Source organism: Opisthocomus hoazin, chromosome 1 (assembly GCF_030867145.1).
Source record: "Opisthocomus hoazin isolate bOpiHoa1 chromosome 1, bOpiHoa1.hap1, whole genome shotgun sequence".
Classification (NCBI taxonomy): domain Eukaryota; kingdom Metazoa; phylum Chordata; class Aves; order Opisthocomiformes; family Opisthocomidae; genus Opisthocomus; species Opisthocomus hoazin.
Window position 1 is genome coordinate 22,817,582 of NC_134414.1, and position 15,094 is coordinate 22,832,675.

At 37.8% G+C, this 15,094-nt stretch overlaps 1 protein-coding gene across 2 annotated transcripts in view; it reads left to right on the plus strand.

Annotated features, from left to right (window-relative positions):
• PARP4 (poly(ADP-ribose) polymerase family member 4) overlaps nucleotides 1-15,094 on the plus strand; it is a 54,643-nt gene that overhangs the window by 6,093 nt on the left and 33,456 nt on the right. For both annotated transcript variants that reach the window (XM_075418717.1, XM_075418707.1), the window contains 8 exons: nucleotides 3,520-3,715; nucleotides 5,178-5,301; nucleotides 6,398-6,476; nucleotides 7,046-7,159; nucleotides 7,908-8,054; nucleotides 9,162-9,299; nucleotides 11,408-11,581; nucleotides 13,648-13,808. In XM_075418717.1, coding sequence (XP_075274832.1) covers nucleotides 3,520-3,715; nucleotides 5,178-5,301; nucleotides 6,398-6,476; nucleotides 7,046-7,159; nucleotides 7,908-8,054; nucleotides 9,162-9,299; nucleotides 11,408-11,581; nucleotides 13,648-13,808 — 1,133 coding nt within the window. The remainder of the gene's footprint in view (nucleotides 1-3,519; nucleotides 3,716-5,177; nucleotides 5,302-6,397; nucleotides 6,477-7,045; nucleotides 7,160-7,907; nucleotides 8,055-9,161; nucleotides 9,300-11,407; nucleotides 11,582-13,647; nucleotides 13,809-15,094) is intronic.

Here is a 15,094-nt window from a genome sequence, read left to right on the forward strand (position 1 = left end):
AGTTCCGGATTTATTTCTGATATCTCAGTAGGAAAATATTCAGTGATGCAAGTGTTGTAGAGTGTTAATCTTGCCTCATGTCGAGAAAGAAGAACTGTAGAGATTATGTCTCTATTCAATATTTAAACGGAAATATTCAGTTTACATTTTTAATGCATCTGGCTCTGTAGTACTGAAATGTCACATAAAAAATTAAGAGCAATATTCTCCCTCCACAAAAGAACCAGGGAGATTTTTTTCCTGGGTAAAATTGCCATGCTGTTTTTCTTCTCTCATCATCAGAGAAGGGAAACTGAATAAAGAGATGCATCACTAAACTGTGTTTTGGTTATGTTATTGTTAATGCAAGCATTTGATTACAGAGTAGGGAAAAGACGGTTGTAGAACTAGAAGTCTGTGATATTGCATTTTTTTATTTAATACAGTTTTTTATTTTTAATATATGTTGAACATGCAGCGTGGATAAATCAAGGAGCCTGTTTGCATGATATGCACAGCAGTGAAATCTGGGCTGTGTTTATGCTGGTACGTTACATGCCTGGCAATGCTCGCAGGGACTGTGGCCAGCTGGCATGGCTTGGCCCACACCTATACTAGTGAACTCTCGTGGTCCTCAGGACTGAGTGTTCCTATCCAAACTACCTAAAGGGAATGGTCGTGATGGTGTTCTGTCTCCTAAGCCATGCCTGGAAACTAGGAGGATGTGAGTTGGCAGAAGCTTGAAGTGTGCCAAGGAACATGCTAATGCCTTAGCAATAGGTATTCCCATGCCAGTGACAGGGAATTATCTAACATTATCTAACTTAGTAGTGAAGGCATAATACCTTGTTACTTCTGCCACATGGAAGTGACATTTTTGTCCTTCTTCCCATAGGTAGCAGTTAGGGCAAGCTCATAAATATTGCGATATTACTTACTTCTGATCCACCTTGGGGAGAAAGTAATGCATTGTATTATGATTTCAATTTTTTGGTTTCTCTATATAAGTTTTTTTAATTTTGAGAAGAATATGATTAAGTGAATTAATCAAATTAATTTAAAAGAATATATAAATATATAAACTAATACATAAATAAATATAGAGGTTAACTAAATAAAGAACCTTATGAGGTTCAACAAGGCCAAGTGCAAGAGTCCTGCACCTGGGTCGGGACAGCCCCCAGTATCAATACAGGCTGGGGAATGAAGGGATTGAGAGCAGCCCTGCCGAGAAGGACTTGGGGGTACTGGTGGATGAAAAGCTGGACATGAGCCACCAATGTGCGCTGGCAGCCCAGAAGGCCAGCCCTATCCTGGGCTGCATCAAGAGCAGCATGGCCAGCAGGTTGAGGGAGGGGATTCTGCCCTTCTGCTCCACTCTGGTGAGACCCCACCTGGAGTCCTGCGTTCAGCTCTGGGGCCCCCAGTACAGGAAAGACACCGACCTGTTGGAGTGGGTCCAGAGGAGGCCACAAAAATGATCCAAGGGCTGGAGCACCTCTGCTATGAGGAAAGACTGAGAGAATTGGGGCTGTTCAGCCTGGAGAAGAGAAGGCTCCGAGGAGACCTTATGGCAGCCTTTCGATGCTTAAAAGGCGGCTTACAAGGAAGATGGGGGCAAACTTTTTAGCAGGGCCTGTTGTGATAGGACAAGGGACAATGGTTTTAAACTAAGGGAGGGTAGATTTAGACTAGATAGAAGGAAGCAAATTTTTACAATGAGGGTGGTGAAACACTGGCACACGTTGCCCAGAGAGGTGTTAGATGCCCCATCCCTGGAAACATTGAAGGCCAGGTTGGACGGGGCTCTGAACAAGCTGATTGAGTTGAAGATGTCCCTGCTTACTGCAGGGGGAAGTTGGACTACGTGACCTTTAAAGGTTCCTTCCAGCCCAAACCATTCTGTGATTATGTGACTAATTTCTTCGTCTCACTCCTGTGTAAAGTTTCCTAATATAACTTTGGGTGAGTTACTTTAAATCCTACTGCTATATATAGCTCCCATAGGTGACTGTCATTTTACAAACAGCAAAAATTGTAGACATCGTCCTCAAGGTTCTGCAGTATAAATTGTGCATAACATAAGGTGTTGACATTAAAGGAAAATTAAAGGAGTGTGTGAAGAAAAGGAATATTGTGGGTACGTTATCATCTTGTTCAGAGGCCAGCAGTTTCCTGGTGACTCTGACAATGCACATATTTTTAGGAGAGAAAGTGAAGAACTGAAGAACAACATCAAGAGTATTCCAAAGGTGTGACAGATTTCTTTGTGCGGTGAATTCAGGAGTTTCCAACATGTGTTGACACATCTCTTCGTGGTGGCTGTGATCTTGTAAAGAAGCAATGGGTGGACAATAATGAAGGCTTACATTTATCCCATCAAACTGCTGATCTCCATATATGATTTAGATTAAAAAAAGGTCAAGGAAATTGCCTCATTAAAAACAATAAGCTTTAAAAAAGGTTTTGCTTAAAAAAATTTATTATTGAAAATAGCAAATTAACTAAGAGTTAATGCAGTACAAATTTCTATTAATTGAAATCTGTATTTTGAATCATCTTTATAAATATAGTGGGAAGAGAGATGTTTCGATACGTAAATTTTGTGAGCTCTAGGATGCTGAGAACAGCTAACAAGTGGTCAACCTGTTCAGGGTAAATCGTACCCAAGCTTCAGAATTTAACATTATGATTAAAGATTAAAAAGAACCTCAGAGCAGATCTGGGCTCAGTGCTGCTGTATCAGGGACGAGCTGTTGTTTTTTTAAAACTGTACTTTTGTCATATGGGACAAATAAAAGTATGTGCATTTGTCATCCTGTTTCCGAGTAAAATAGATCTAATTGCCTTCTGATGTAATAACCTTTCATTTATATGTGTCTGTCAGTTCTTGCATGCTTCATGTTAGCTGTTTGAGGTGCAGAATCCACTGCCTTTTACTTATGACCATTTTATTTGATATGAGTTCTCTAAACATTTTTAATTTCTCCTAACTATACCAGATGTTTTAACTTTCAGTGTATATATGATTCCAGGAAAACAATGTGTGATTCTTTATAAGGCTGCCAAAACATATAATGATTATTCAGCAGTCTGCCCAGCTTTTTTTTTTTTTTTTTTTAACTCTCTTACCTCAAATAGCTTTGAGTTTGTACCACGTTGACCACAACACAACTTGGTCCATTATTGGACCTCCTATGTGCTGCTAAAAGCTCTGCAGAACATTAGGCACCTGGTCACCTTCGTATCTTCGTAGTTACTGTAGAAAGGTGGACACACTCTGAAGATACCCATATTTTAGTGGAGCTGAACTGTCACCTGAAAGAGACCTGCTCTCTCTGTTGTCTATGGATGAAGTGCGGAGGTACCTTATTTCTAAATTAGATGTTTCAATTAAAATATGGTCCAAAAAGATTGAGTGTTCTTAAATGTTTCCTTTGGACTCTAGGATTGTACCAATATGAATTGCAAATAAACAGTATTTGGATTAATATCATAGTTATGTGTGCATAGCAACTGTAATTGTAACCTGTCTTTCAGAGTACACATGTTCTTGTGGATAATGCTGATGTCCTCAGCTGTCGTGATCTAAAAAATATTCAGAAGTATCAGCTCCCTGTTTTACGTGTGGATTTCGTTTGGAAATCAGTTCAAAGGGGGAAGCTTTTACAGATTGATGCATACAAGGTTAATAAATCACAAGACAACACTTCTGACCCGAGGTCAGCCAGACAGGGTAGGTGTATTTGACATAGTTTATTCATCTATCAGTAACTTTGGGAAAGAATGTTTTAGAAGATGAGTATTTAGAATCAGCTTTTAAGAAATCAACAACCGTGGAAACTGGCAATAATGTTGATTAAAAAAACAGAATTTTTTTGAAAAGAAATCCTAGTTCCATTCTGATTAGTCTTCCCATAGATTTTTTTTTCTTTTAATGAAACTTCAAATAAGACTTATGGTTGGAAATGTGGGTAAAATATTAAAAATAACAGAAAAGCTATTCCAATGACTGTGTTTATTTGGCTCCACTGGAAAAAAAATGACAGTAACCTGGAAGTTTTAGTTAATTTCAACAGAATGCAGGGGGTTTTCAGTGCCTTTGTATGAGGAAATGTTATGTTTTGAAGTCGAAATTATGAGAAAATAAGATAGCTAGAGAACATGGGCTAGAAATATTTCATGCAACGTAATTAAAATAGAAGAACTTCAAGCATTCCAATACATAACGTGATTCAGATGCAAATGACTATAACTCTGTGTAGAAGGAAAAAAGACAAATGTTTATTTTAATGCTGTGAGACAAGCCAAAGATCACGAAAAAGGGGTGCGAAAGATAATTCTATTTAATGTGTACAGGCAGCAAAAAATTATCATCCTGAAAGTTACTAGTGTTTCATTTCTCCTTTTTCTCTTCCTAGTAACTACACTTTTTGTTTCTTTTTACTTTTGCATCGCTTGGATTTTGCTAGGTTCTAGTCTTTAAGTATTTCTAAAAGTAATTACTTTTGACATAATACATTTTACTTTATGAACATTGTCATGTCATGAATTAGTACAATTTTCAGAACTATGTAAAAGATTAAGAATCAGGACCCCTGCATCGTATATTTGCTGTGTCATTGAGTCTGGTGGATAAATTTGGTTTTGCACAGCAGAGACCATGGGCATGCATGGCTGAAGCTGGGTAGATCCATTCAGTAGCAATCCTAAGAAGTTTTAAGATCAAAGTAAAACTACATTCATACACTATATCTATACGGCTTTAAAAAAAAAAGGCAAATCAAGCAACCGAACAAAAGCACGCAAAACCAATGTGAGCCGTGGAGGGATAGTTCTCAGGCTCTGTGGTCAAGTGCCACAGCGTAGCTCTCAGCTACATACCCTAATTCTTTCTCCTCTTCCTGTCACAGAAGTCAGGGTGGCAAAGTGCCTGGAGGGAATAAGCACTGGCATAGTCCAGGGCAGTACTAATTCTAGCAGTGAGGCAACTGCAGCAGTTGCCCTTCAACACTTGACTCCATATCCTGCCAGTATTCAGTATGGCTGAATAAAATGTGACCTTAGAAGCTGTCAACTTGTTTCAGTCTTTAAGAAATGTATGCATATTAAGTAGTAGTATTGTTTTTACCAACTATTTGTAAGTTGAATTGGAGAAACCAGATATTATACCAAGTACATATATGTTTTGATTGCAGATGTGGAAGACCTGTCATCTTCTGAAAATAAAAATGCCACAAAGAAAAATGAAAATAATGATTACAGCCTTACTGTTATTAAAGACAGTGAGAGCAGAATTAAGTCCGACATGGGGACTCCTAGGTAAAATAAAATTAAATTAAATTAAATCTGTATTTTGATACATCTGTGTTAATATCTTTGTAAATTAGAGGAAAAAAAAAAAAACAAAACAAGAAAGCCTATTTCCCACTCTGTTTCAGTGATGTCTGGAGATGGGTCTTACCATCTTAACAATGTAGTGGAAGATAAAATTCTTTCTTCATTTTCTGTGTTCTGTGTGTATGAATTTATAACAGTTTGGGGATTTTTTTAACGCTCAGATCTGACTGCGGAAATTGATTTTACGTTTTTCCATCTCAGTGTACACCTACAGTCCTGCTCCCTAATACATGCAAAGCTTGTAGCAGCTCAGGAGGCATTAGTATGGCTCAAGCTTTATGATTTTCTGGTTGGAGCTCTGTTTATCATGACAATTTTTTTCTTTTCTTTGTTCATATGGGTTTTTGCAATCCAGTCCATGTCATTGTTTTTAGAAGTGCTGAACATCTCTTTCTCTTAGGAAAATTCTTGAGGGAGCTGAAAATCAAGATAACAGAAACTGCTCTTAGCTGACAGGGAAATAGTATTGTTATAACTGTTTCTAATTACTGAGTTAAAGAAACAAAACCATCTCCAGCACTCTTAAATCTATTAACAAGATGCTGTTCAGTCGTAGGGTAGTCGTAGTCATTTAGTTACTCTGTGGGAATGTACTAGAAGTTACACTTGGTCTAAAAGTGCTAATGCTGAAGGATGTGACCACAAGTATATATCCTAATGTGAAACTCAGGAATAAGGGAGGAGTTAGCTTCAGACAGCACAGGTAGCTGACCAAGCTATAAAAAAGTTACATGTAACCAGGCAATGAAAATACGTTTGTTGTGTTGCTTCCATAGTTTTTCTAAAGAACGAAGTTTGAAATCTAGTCTTCAGGTTCACACTAGACATTCTGGCCTGTTAGTGCAGCAGCTTATCTGGGTGTTATTTAATTTCTCAAAACTTTTTTCATTGTTATTTTGCTGCTGAAAAATAGATTTGTCTTCTTATATTAGTTTTTACTTTAGCGTGATGTTGCAGCCTATTACAGTACAGTATTTACTGGGCATATTTGATTTTAATTACTCTGATTCCATTCCAGATTTTACAGTGAAAATGATCAAGATATTCCTTTTTTCCCCCAAGATTTTGAAGTTGCAAAATACAGTGTCCTTGAAAAAGTAAGCCCTTCTGTTACTGTGAGAGGATATAGGAGGATCAGTAGATGAATAAAAGGTTTACAGTTTTATACACATCAGCAGTAACTCTTTTATGTTATCATGTACTGCAATGCAAAGAGGAGTATTGAAAAGTACTTCAATGCTTTCTGTCTTTCAGTGCAGCCTAATTCTACTCAAATAAAACTTCTCTATTATCACTGTAGTTGTCTCGCCAAAGTATTGCAGTATAACAATATGTTTGCTTCTGACAAAATACATGTTGTCATGGGTGATATGTGTTAAATCTAATTTAAATTTTAAATATTTTTATTAAAAATCTTTCAAAACACAAAAATGGTGGAAATGTGCAGCAATCAGTACAGTGAAGCCCTGAGAGGGGCTTCTGCTTGTTACTGTGATACAAATAATGAATAATTCTACTTCTTTTCTTAGCCAGTCATAATGTGCAATTCTAAATGTGGTGAAAAAAGAAGTCAGACAAGGGGAAGTACTTGACGTAATATTATGTGAATGAAACATACTTAAGCAATAAATTGAGGGTTGGGGTCTTTATTTATCTCTCCATTTAGATTAACTCCAAGGAAAGCAAAGATTTTGTAGTTATTGAATTACAGTGTTCCGATGGTCGTTACAAGTTTCCATTTCGACTATACGCAAACTTCAGTGCATCAAATGGAACAAAGGTATGAACCACTCATTGACATTACCTGTTTGTTTCTTTATGCATGTTGAACGTACCTATTGCAGAGCAATTCAGATGCTTTTCATTCTTATTTGCATGCGAATCCTTAGATATAGATAATAGCGGGTCATTCTGTTAAACTTTATCATAAAAAGTTTGATTTATAGTTGGCTCCTCTACTCTGTGTGTTTGCTTACAACTTGCTCAAAAGAACTGTTTTGGGACTTGGCAGCAACACAGCATGGTCCTGGATGCACCTGCTTTATATACTCACATATATTTTCATGGAAATATCTCAACTGTGTAATGACATGTTGAAATGCTATAGTGAGTGATATTCTGGACATACTATTGAGACACAGCAAAGCTTGTCTTGAGGGCAGCCTAAATGCATTTCTCAGCATACAGGTCACGTGTGTGCTCTGGTATAGAACTTGCAGATTGTGTCATTGTGACATTAGATTTGAGTCAAAGGCGCTGTATCAGGGATGAATTTCAAATAGTTCAATTGATAGAACAAGTTATTCCAGCACACATATAGATGAGTCTGTCTTGCCACTGTGGGGTTTGTATATGGAGCCCTGTGCTTGTTCTTTGTGTCCCATGAACCCTCATGATAGCATTGCCTTGGTGGAAGCCTGTTAACCCAGAAGTTAAGTGTGGATTGCCAGCTGTTAGAGCAGTGTCTGACAAAATTGATTAAGTCTCTATAGAGTTTCTTTGACTAACTTTACTCTTTCAATTTACAGGATAATAAGCAATTAATAACTAATACTGCTGAAGAAATAAGAGAAAAGTACAAGACTTTTATTGCAGACCTGAAGAGCCAGGATTACATGCTCAGAGAAACTTTGCCACCAGAAGCAGAATCTTTAGCTTCTACAAAATTGCAAGAGGCTTGTACAATTTGCATGTTTACACTTTTCTGTCCTTTATGATTTGTTTTAGTTTTCAGTTTTCTGAATGTGGTAAACATTGCCTAGAATTTTTGTGAGAATGGATTGTCAGAATTATTCTGCACACTATACAGATGTCACTGGCTTAGTGTAGATCATATTGGATCAGTAACAGGACTCCCCCCAATGGCAATAGCAGTTGGATTCTTCTTAAAGTACTCTTCAGGAAATATTTTACTGCTGTGGTTGTAGGGTGACAGACATTTTTTTCCCATTTACTTTCTCACTGTACTTTATCTACTTATCTTTTCTACCATGGTTAGCTTCTATGTAGGGCACAACAGGCACACAGATTATATCCAGCAATGTTGAAAGGCCCACATATGTTCTCTAGTGATCTCAGAAGCTGTGTGGTTGATGTGGTATAAACAAGTAATGTAGAATGTCCAAAATTGTGTGAGAATTGTTTAATGGCATGAAGTTTGATAGCAGCTTCTGGAGTTGTAGAACAGTGAGAAGAAGCTCAAGTAAATGCTTGAACAATGTTCCTCAGAAGAAGATGAGAAAATCTGTTTTTGCAACTCATTTCTGTGTATGAATTGCACTGATTTTCATGGCCTTTCTGTTCTGTAGCTTTGCTGCTCCAATTTTCTTAGTTTCACAGGAATAATGTCTTTCCCACCAGAGCTTTCTGAACTAGAGATCTAGTGTGGTCTGTTAGCCATTTTGAACCATCTGTTCTTCTACCAATTGTGCAACAAAGGAAATGACTGGGATCTGCAGACTATTAGTCTGTCTACCTGTTAGTACAATGTATTGATAAAGATATCAAGCAAATCAATATCTGTCACCTCCAAGACTTTATGTCTCAGTTTTCAAGAGAGGTCATGGCCACCTGCCTGCTGTGCTCTCCACTTGAAGGAATTTATAAAAGCAAACCTTTCCTTCAGTTTGATGGGACTGAAGGAATTATACTAAGCATGAATGAGCATTGCACACAGCATTGTTTATGAGAGTAGGAAAATTTAATTATCTGTGTGCCAATTATCTTCACTGCCATGACTTGCATCTTTGTCTTTTCACTGAATTGTGTTTATTTTACTACAGTTACTTCTAGAAGAAGCCATCCATTCAAGTGCTGTATGTCAGGAAGTTAGTGATTTTGTGGAATTGATCTGGGCAGAAGCTATTGGCCACCTGGATAGTTTACTACTTGGATCAGTAAACAACATAAGCCTAAATGATGTAAGTTAATTTTTGTTACTCTATGAGGATGAATACGTAAATGCTGTTAGAAGTCAATTTTTCCCAGCAAACCCATATGTCGTGTTTCAGATTGGGATTGTTAGTTACACTTTTGGTACTCCTGCACTTCAACAAATCCATGCTTCAGAAATTTTGATCTGAAATTTTGCTTTAGAATCACAACACTAAAAACACGCTGTACTCCCTAAAGCAGATGGGTGTCTTTTCCATTTTATAGCGATTTACACAGTTCTTATGGGAGGATCCCTTCCACGAGATAAGTCATTTAAGAAGGCAGTCACAGAAGACAGTGCATAACAGCAAGTTGCTGTCTCCTGCCAGTATATTTCAACCATACTTCAGTCAGTCATTCTCTTGTAATGGAAGAATAGCTTTAATTATAGTCTCTGTCTGCATTATCAGATGACACGTGTAATTAACACACAGCTACTCTGTAAGGCCTTCAGATATTACAGCTGTTATTAAAAATAACTGCCTAGCCACTGCTTTGTTAACTCTGGCTCATTTATTCCCAGTTTCCCACATACCTCAATTATTTTGCTTTGCTCCATAGACTTTTGAGAGGTTAATGTTTATTCATGTAATTTAAGTTCATATCACTTAACAAACAGCCAACAAAATGGGTGTTTAAGACGTGTTTTGTCTCTCTTATCACTGAAGGCAAAACTACCTGAAGATTATGTTGGTTTTAAATTGGAATAGCTTTGCCAGTAGAAGGTCCCCAATTCTGGAATGACTTTGGCCTAATCTTATTACATAAAACTCACTTTTGATGCCCTTTAATTAATATATGGTAGAAGAATATTGCTTTCACTTTTTAATGTGGAAATAATACACATTTATGTAGGTTCTGGTGATTAAGTAGTACATTAGTAATATTGTATACGTGTACTCAGAGACAGTAGTGAGTGCATTGCATAAATCAGCAAAGACATAAAGGAAATGCTGTTTGTGGTAAATGTGTTTTATGAGGTGCAATTGTTTGGATATTTAGATTCCTAACATATTTCAGGTAGATGAAATTTGGTAAATATTTGATAAATAATATTCAATCATTGGTAGCTTTTGCAAGGGCTGAACCGTAGACCTAAAAGACTATCTCAATGCATCAGTCTGTAAGGATATGATAAAAATGTTTTCACTAACTCTTCCCACTTACAATTAATCTGCAAGAGAAATAATAAGTACAAAAAAAAATCTCTGGATTTTTGAAACACAATAATGAAGAAGTGGGTTGCTGATCAGGTAGATTAACCCTCCATTTTTTTCCTAAAGGCATTTGTGAGGCAGAGAACAGCCTTGGATCAATATTGAACTGCAGTAAGACGTTGCTATACAACCTCTAATGTCAACATTTTACTAGCTGTTGCCTGTGCCATTAGTAGGCATGGTGGTGTTGGGCAGATGATTGGACTTCAGCATCTTAGAGGTCTTTTCAAACCTGTGATTCTATATGATTCTGTGGTTTGTGTAAATTAAAAAGCATTTTGCCTTTTCCTCTTGCCTTGAGAAGACATAATAGTATATTCTGTGAAAAATTTCCAATTGAGAAGGAGTATACAGATACACAAAAATCTATAGCCTGTCTGTCTGGACAAACTGTCTAAAATTAATCATTACTTTCATTTCATCTGGAGGTTGCACTTTATAAATAGGACTTCTACTCTGCTTTGTGTATTTTAGGATAAACTAGTGCACTTAGAAATTTGGTAAGAAATTTGTTATCCTTTACTTTCTATTATTTCATCAATGCATTAAAGCTGACAGTATGAATCGGCAAGATGTTAAGGAGCATTATCTTTCAATCTGATTCATATTCTGTTTTATTTCAGAGAGGTTATTTTAATGTCTCTTAGTTCTGCTTCTGGTACTTTGCAAGTAGCCCAGTGAAAGGGAAAAGTAATATCCAGCTTTTAAGTAGTGCTTTCATATCCGACCTGCAAGAAAATATTTTGTGGATATTGCACTAACAGGAGTTAAAGTTTTATTTCAGTGTGGAATTAAATAATCCATTTCAATATTCATTGCTTTGTGCTCTTTCTGCAATTTTGCAATAATTTTCAGTTTAATAATCTCTTCTTTTAAAGGTGAGCAAAGCAGAAGGTATTTTACTCCAAGTAAAGAATGCACTGGATGAGGGAGCTGACAATGTGGCGCTACAAGAGATGATGATGGAATTCTATCGAGTTATACGTCACAAAGCTGAAATAGACTACGAAGTGTCCAAAAAGCTGTTATCTAGAAAACAGGACCTATGTCAGGTAACTTTTCCAGATTGCTAGTGAGCCCTGATCTGCACGATGCTACATCAGTTTTGAACATGCTCACTAGATAAATTGCCGGGATACTTTGCACAGCTAATCACAGGCTGTCAGTTCAAAAAAAAAATAATTTATTGGGATCTTATGGATAGAGTAACGCTCATGGGGGGAATTCAGTGTGTTGAACAGGAGGACCAGTTGCTGTCCATATGGTGACAGGAGTTTCCATTGCAGTCATTGTCGTGATGGCATCTTCAGCTGGATCAAATGAGAATCACGGAACTGCTGTTATTATCCAGCTGACCCTAGCAACTACTCCAGCATATGCCTAATCAGTTTCTGTTGATTATCTTAAACTATATACAAAATATATCTAAGCTATTTTAACTACATACAAAGACTGTTCTGCGTACCACTTCCTTTTCTGCATATGCAGGAACAGTTTATAGAGACTATTTAAAATTACCAATCTATGTACAATGTGATCTGTTCATACATCTATAGCACAAACTGCTGCTTGAGGGAGTTCCCTGGGCAGCCTGGATTGTTAGTGCAAGAAGTTAACGGATAAGATCTATCAGTTTGTGTAAGCACAGCTGCCCTGGACATCTCCAAGGACCTCCCCAACAGCTCCCCCTCAGCTCCTGTGACTTAATTAGTCAGTTCCTTCATTTTTAAGCTGGCTAGGAGTTCAGTCAATCGGGAGTTCAATTACTCTGCTGCAACTCAGTCCCTTGTTTCATCTTTGCAGAAACTAGCTGGGAACTTTTCAGCCTGCCAGGGGGATTGCCAATGAGATGTGCTGAGTCTGCACAGACACAGCGATTGCACCAGCAGCAAGGGCTGGCTGCTCCGTAAGGGCAAGCGGATGGGGCTGGGGGTGAAAGTGAGCAAGGGCAGGGCAGTTACACCACTGGCAGGGGCTCAGTCCCACGGTACCCACATAGGAAGAGCAGAGCAGGTGACAGTGACTGGTGGTGATAGTAGCCAGGGTCAGTCCAGATTGACTCCTCATTATGGCTTGTCTGGCAGGTCCAAGGTCGAACCAGGAACTCGAGTCCAGAGGATGTGGGTCAGAACCAGGGAAGTGGAGGCTGGATGCAGGCATATCGGCAACATAGCTCAGCCAGGAGACCAAGGGCAAGAGCCTAAGCTCAAAGGCATCTCTTGAGCAAAGGAAGGGCAGTTATCTGCTGAGTCTTCTCACAGCTCTCTTTCAGGGCTCTACAGCTGCTCTGCCAAAGCTGGCCCTGAGCCCAAGCAGCCAGGCCCTCTGGAGAGGTGAGAAGCAGTCAGGGGTCTGACAGCTATATCACTCTTGTAACTACAGAGAAAACTCAAATTTCCTCCTTGTATTGCGATTGTAATGTAAATTTCCTGGATTCTGCTAGAGATAGCTCTTTGCACTGGCAAAGGATATCCAGAAGTCAGTCTTCTGTAAGATATAAAATATAAAGGGAGGGGAGAGGTAAGGAGGCTCCTTACTCTTCTAAATGGAGAAGTGTTAATAGTGCCTTTAAATCTGGAAATCTTTTGATAATTAAAACCTTTTCATATTTCTGATATAACAAAAAATTCCTATGGCTCATAACGCTTTCCCACAGCTTAGTGAACTGTACAATCTTTTTTGAAGTTAGATGTCCTTCTTTCTCCTGCTCTGAGAAACTTACACGGGTGCCTTGTGCTACTGCCCTAGCTGGATACTGAAGTCAGGGACAATGTGATGGATTTTAACAAGTAAGGATCACCTCATAAGCAAAATCAAAATGGTAACCAAGCACAAATACTGGTTTGTGGAGTTGTTATGAGCAGACTCCGTCCAAAGCTTGGAGTTGTACAGTAGCAGTTTAATGCTATTTCTCAAATATGTTTGTCTTCTGAATTGTTTTCATGGCATGCTAGAGCTGTTTGCTCTTGTTCCAAACTGTATCTAACAAGTGGAAGTGATCTTTGAAGTATTCCATTTCATTGTTACTACACTGTAACTTTATATAATTAGTCTGGTTTGCATGTTTGCTTAATTAAAATGTATCAAGTATTCATAAATTTTTGTCTGTATTTTCTAGCTAATCAGAGACATGCTTAATATACATGAAACAAATATGTCAAGCCGAAACCCATCGTCTTTGGCCAAATACCGGGCCCTGAGGTGCAAGATTGAAGCTGTTGATTCAACGAGTCATGAATTTCTCAATGTTAAACAACAAGTGTTAAAAAACAATTACAAGTGAGTGTTTAGTAGTTACACAATTATTTCAGTAATATTCAAGGTATAGTGCACAGAATACCTCTAAAGAGGACTGAATTGTCAGGTTCTGTTACTGTGCAGTGTTGATTGCACTAATAGGATTGCAGAGCTGACATATTTGCCATAACCTATATATTGCTCAAGTATGTAGGGAGCACTGTGCCAGGAACACGTGAACTTCTGTTTGTCTGCAGCGAAGTTCAGTAGTTGACTTTCACTTGGCATTTTATCTAAATTTTTAAGTCATTTAAAATTCATAGAACAGTAGTTTATGTAACTCAATTCCACCTTACAGTTCTTTATGATAGAAACAATTGAGTAAAGTTTTGGGGAATTTGCTATTATGTGAACCCACAGGACTGCTCTTTGTAGACAGCAGTTGTCTATGTTAGGGCCTATAATATAAGTCATAAACTAACTAATTATAAGCACAGGGTTTTCCCCAAAGACTCTGTCTTTACTCTTACACAATAGATAAGCATAATGACATTGCAAGAACTGGAGCATATTTAGCCCCTTTCAGTCTCTGCATTTGCAATCTTAGTTTTTAATCTAAAAACAATTTTAAAAAACTTCAACTGCAGTAGAAGCATGCTGAAGGGTCAGGGTCCAAGTAAGGTTCTTAAAAAAAAAAAAAACAAACCAAAAAAACCCTTCATATAAAAAAGTTCATATAGCAACTTCGTAAATTAGGACATAATATATCTCTAGTCCTCAACAAAAGAAACCACACAGTTTGAGTAAAGTGTTCAAAATTACGGAAGAGGCTAGGTCCTATGTACCGATATTATTTTAGCATTTAGGAACTCAAAACTTGACTGAAACTTATTGAATCCTGAAAGTGTGTTTGGTTTGTAAATGGGTCTTTTTGGTTTTACTTTCCAGGTATTACCTGCTTTCAGTATCTAAATGTAAAATGGTGATCCTTAAGTCCTCTTCTCAGTTGCTTTGTAAATCCAGAGGTTCCTCACTGTGTGACAGTTAGGAATCCTAGAATCCTAAAATTATCTTCTGGGTATTTCATAGGGTATCACTATCTTTCCACTATTAAGCAACTCAGTCCTTAGTCCAGAGTCTGTCGTCTGAGGAAGTATATTCTGAGCCTGCATACACAGCAGACTGCTTAAGCAGAGGGAAGCTGGTGAGCACACTGTTCTCCACTCAGACCTTTACACAATAGTTAAGTAGAGCATTCAGCTGGCAAAGATAAAGGTAAGAAGAAATAAAGAGAGAATCTGAATCTTTTGTTTAGTGTCATCACAGGA